The 3483-nt window shown below is 49.5% G+C and overlaps 1 protein-coding gene across 1 annotated transcript; it reads right to left on the bottom strand.

Annotated features, from left to right (window-relative positions):
* Nucleotides 1–1484: 1484 nt before the first annotated feature.
* On the bottom strand, nucleotides 1485–2459 carry LOC311250152 (coxsackievirus and adenovirus receptor homolog; the record flags this gene model as incomplete). Its single annotated transcript, XM_084341727.1, has 1 exon — nucleotides 1485–2459. The coding sequence occupies one exon, from the start codon at nucleotides 2457–2459 to the stop codon at nucleotides 1485–1487; it is 975 nt and encodes a 324-aa protein (XP_084197853.1).
* Nucleotides 2460–3483: the final 1024 nt, after the last annotated feature.

The raw sequence follows: 3483 nt of genomic DNA on the forward strand, positions 1-3483 counted from the left end.
TGAACTGTGGATGTGATCACCTTCCAGGAATAATACCACCATGCGGTAAGTATCTAAGATACATGCCTGGGATATGTGCTTCTATGCCCGCTATGTTTTTAGAGTGAACCGTGGATGTGATCACCTTCCAGGAATAATACCACCATGCGGTAAATACCAAAGACACTTGCCCGGGATATGTGCTTCTATGCCCGCTATGTTTTTAGAGTGAACCGTGGATGTGATCACCTTCCAGGAATAATACCACCATGCAGTATCTACATCAGACACATGCCGGGGATAGGTGCTTCTATGCCCGCTATGTTTTTAGAGTGAACTGTGGATGTGGTCACCTTCCAGGAATAATACCACCATGCGGTAAGTATCTAAGATACATGCCTGGGATATGTGCTTCTATGCCCGCTATGTTTTTAGAGTGAACTGTGGATGTGATCACCTTCCAGGAATAATACCACCATGCGGTAAATACCAAAGACACTTGCCCGGGATATGTGCTTCTATGCCCGCTATGTTTTTAGAGTGAACCGTGGATGTGATCACCTTCCAGGAATAATACCACCATGCGGTAAGTATCTAAGATACATGCCTGGGATATGTGCTTCTATGCCCGCTATGTTTTTAGAGTGAACCGTGGATGTGATCACCTTCCAGGAATAATACCACCATGCGGTAAATACCAAAGACACTTGCCCGGGATATGTGCTTCTATGCCCGCTATGTTTTTAGAGTGAACCGTGGATGTGATCACCTTCCAGGAATAATACCACCATGCGGTAAGTATCTAAGATACATGCCTGGGATATGTGCTTCTATGCCCGCTATGTTTTTAGAGTGAACCGTGGATGTGATCACCTTCCAGGAATAATACCACCATGCAGTATCTACGTCAGACACATGCCGGGGATAGGTGCTTCTATGCCCGCTATGTTTTTAGAGTGAACTGTGGATGTGATCACCTTCCAGGAATAATACCACCATGCGGTAAGTATCTAAGATACATGCCTGGGATATGTGCTTCTATGCCCGCTATGTTTTTAGAGTGAACCGTGGATGTGATCACCTTCCAGGAATAATACCACCATGCAGTATCTACGTCAGACACATGCCGGGGATAGGTGCTTTTATGCCCGCTATGTTTTTAGAGTGAACTGTGGATGTGATCACCTTCCAGGAATAATACCACCATGCGGTAAGTATCTAAGATACATGCCTGGGATATGTGCTTCTATGCCCGCTATGTTTTTAGAGTGAACCGTGGATGTGATCACCTTCCAGGAATAATACCACCATGCGGTAAATACCAAAGACACTTGCCCGGGATATGTGCTTCTATGCCCGCTATGTTTTACAGTGGACCGGGGGTATGATAAACTTCCAGGAATTCGACCTCTATGCGGTAAGTACAAAAGACACGCCTCAGAAAGTTATCATAATTATCATTACATTTTTTATTTACACACATATATACACACTCACATGACTCTTTATAACACAGATTTCTCTTCCACAATTGTGGGGTAAGGGCTAGGCTTCCTTTTACGGCGATGTCTCGGGGGACTTGCATCCTCCACGATCTCGTTGGGAATGTCTTTTGGTTTTCTCCGTAGGTGCTTCACGAGGAGGTAGATGCCGGCAGAGATGACCCCAATGGCGGCCAGGCTCCCCGCCGCAGGCCCTACGATCATTACTATCGCTGGAGGTTGGGTTAAGTCCAATTCCAGGAAGCAGAGATCCATACCAACTCTATTCATGGCGGTACATTTGTAAATCCCTCCGTCTTCCGCACTGGCATCCAAGATGGTGAGTGTGCCCGCCGTTGCGTCCATCACCGCGGAGGTTGGTAGCAGTTCCCATGGTGGCTCTCGTCCCCAGTGGTACCAGACAGGTGGCGCACCTTCTTGAGTTCCACAATGTAGCACTTTGGTTTTTCCAACCACTCCAGCCCCCTCGGTGGAATAACAACTGGCCCCGGATGGCGGTATGAGCACCCGGACGACTGTCATCACGCTCCGGATGCCCGGAGCCTTCTTGACCTGGCAATAGTAGATGCCTGAGTCCGAGGGAGTCAGCAGCGTAAGCTGTATGTTGCCATCTCCTCTCCCGGGGTCCGCCGAATGGAAGTAGACTCTGCCGGTTAGTGCTTCGTAGTAGCCGTCGTAGATCTGGCCGGCCGCATACATGAGCACCACTTCTTTTTCCAACGGGTGGCGGACGGACTTGACGGACCATTCGATCTCCAAAGGCCCGGTGTCCTCGGGGGCAGTGGTGAACTGGCAGTCCAGCGTCACACTGTCCCCCACAGCCATCTCCAAAACCCGGTTGGGTTTGGTGCTTATTTCCAGTCCTGTGACCATTAGCGCTGTGAAAACCCAGTGGACGACAAGCCGAAACATACCGCTGCCTGTCTGACGGAAGAAATGGCCTCTCATCTGTAGGCAGGTATATTTATAACCTTGCATGGTCGTAAGTGTAGAATTCATCCGATTGGTTGACGGCCAAATTTCGTCACTTCCTGTTGGTGACGAAATTGACCGTCAACCAATCAGTGGTGGCTAAAGCAGGAATTGACGCAATTGGTTGAATTCCTGGAAATGCTCAAGGTTGAATTCATGGAAGTGGACCTCCATACGGTACATACCTCAGACACATGCCCGGGGACAGGTGCTTCACTAGGGGGAAGGTTCCGATGAGAACCGGGGGTAAAGTATAACTCCTGGAAGTGGACCTCCATACGGTAAATATGTCAGACACATGCCCGGGGACAGGTGCTTGACTCGGCGGAAGGTTCCGATGAGAACCGTGGGTAAAGTATAACTCCTGGAAGTGGACCTCCATAGGGTACATACCTCAGACACATGCCCGGGGACAGGTTTCAATGAGAACCGGGGGTAAAGTATAACTCCTGGAAGTGGACCTCCATTGGGTACATACCTCAGACACATGCCCGGGGACAGGTTTATGAGTCGGGGGAAGGTTTCAATGAGAACCGGGGGTAAAGTATAACTCCTGGAAGTGGACCTCCATACGGTAAATATGTCAGACACATGCCCGGGGACAGGTGCTTGACTCTGGGGAAGGTTTCAATGAGAACCGGAGGTAAAGTATAACTCCTGGAAGTGGACCTCCATACGGTACATACCTCAGGCACATGCCCGGGGACAGGTGCTTCACTGGGGGTAAGGTTTCAATGAGAACCGGGGGTAAAGTATAACTCCTGGAAGTGGACCTCCATACGGTAAATATGTCAGACACATGCCCGGGGACAGGTGCTTGAGTCGGGGGAAGGTTTCAATGAGAACCAAGGGTAAAGTATAACTCCTGGAAGTGGACCACTATACGGTAAATATCTCAGACACATGCCCGGGGACAGGTTCTTGACTCGGGGCAAGGTTGAGATGAGAACCAAGGGTAAAGTATAACTCCTGGAAGTGGACCTCCATAGGGTACATACCTCAGACACATGCCCGGGGACAGTTGCTTGAG

The sequence above is a fragment of the Pagrus pagrus genome, assembly GCF_965226575.1.
Source record: "Pagrus pagrus genome assembly, chromosome: 21".
Lineage (NCBI taxonomy): Eukaryota > Metazoa > Chordata > Actinopteri > Spariformes > Sparidae > Pagrus > Pagrus pagrus.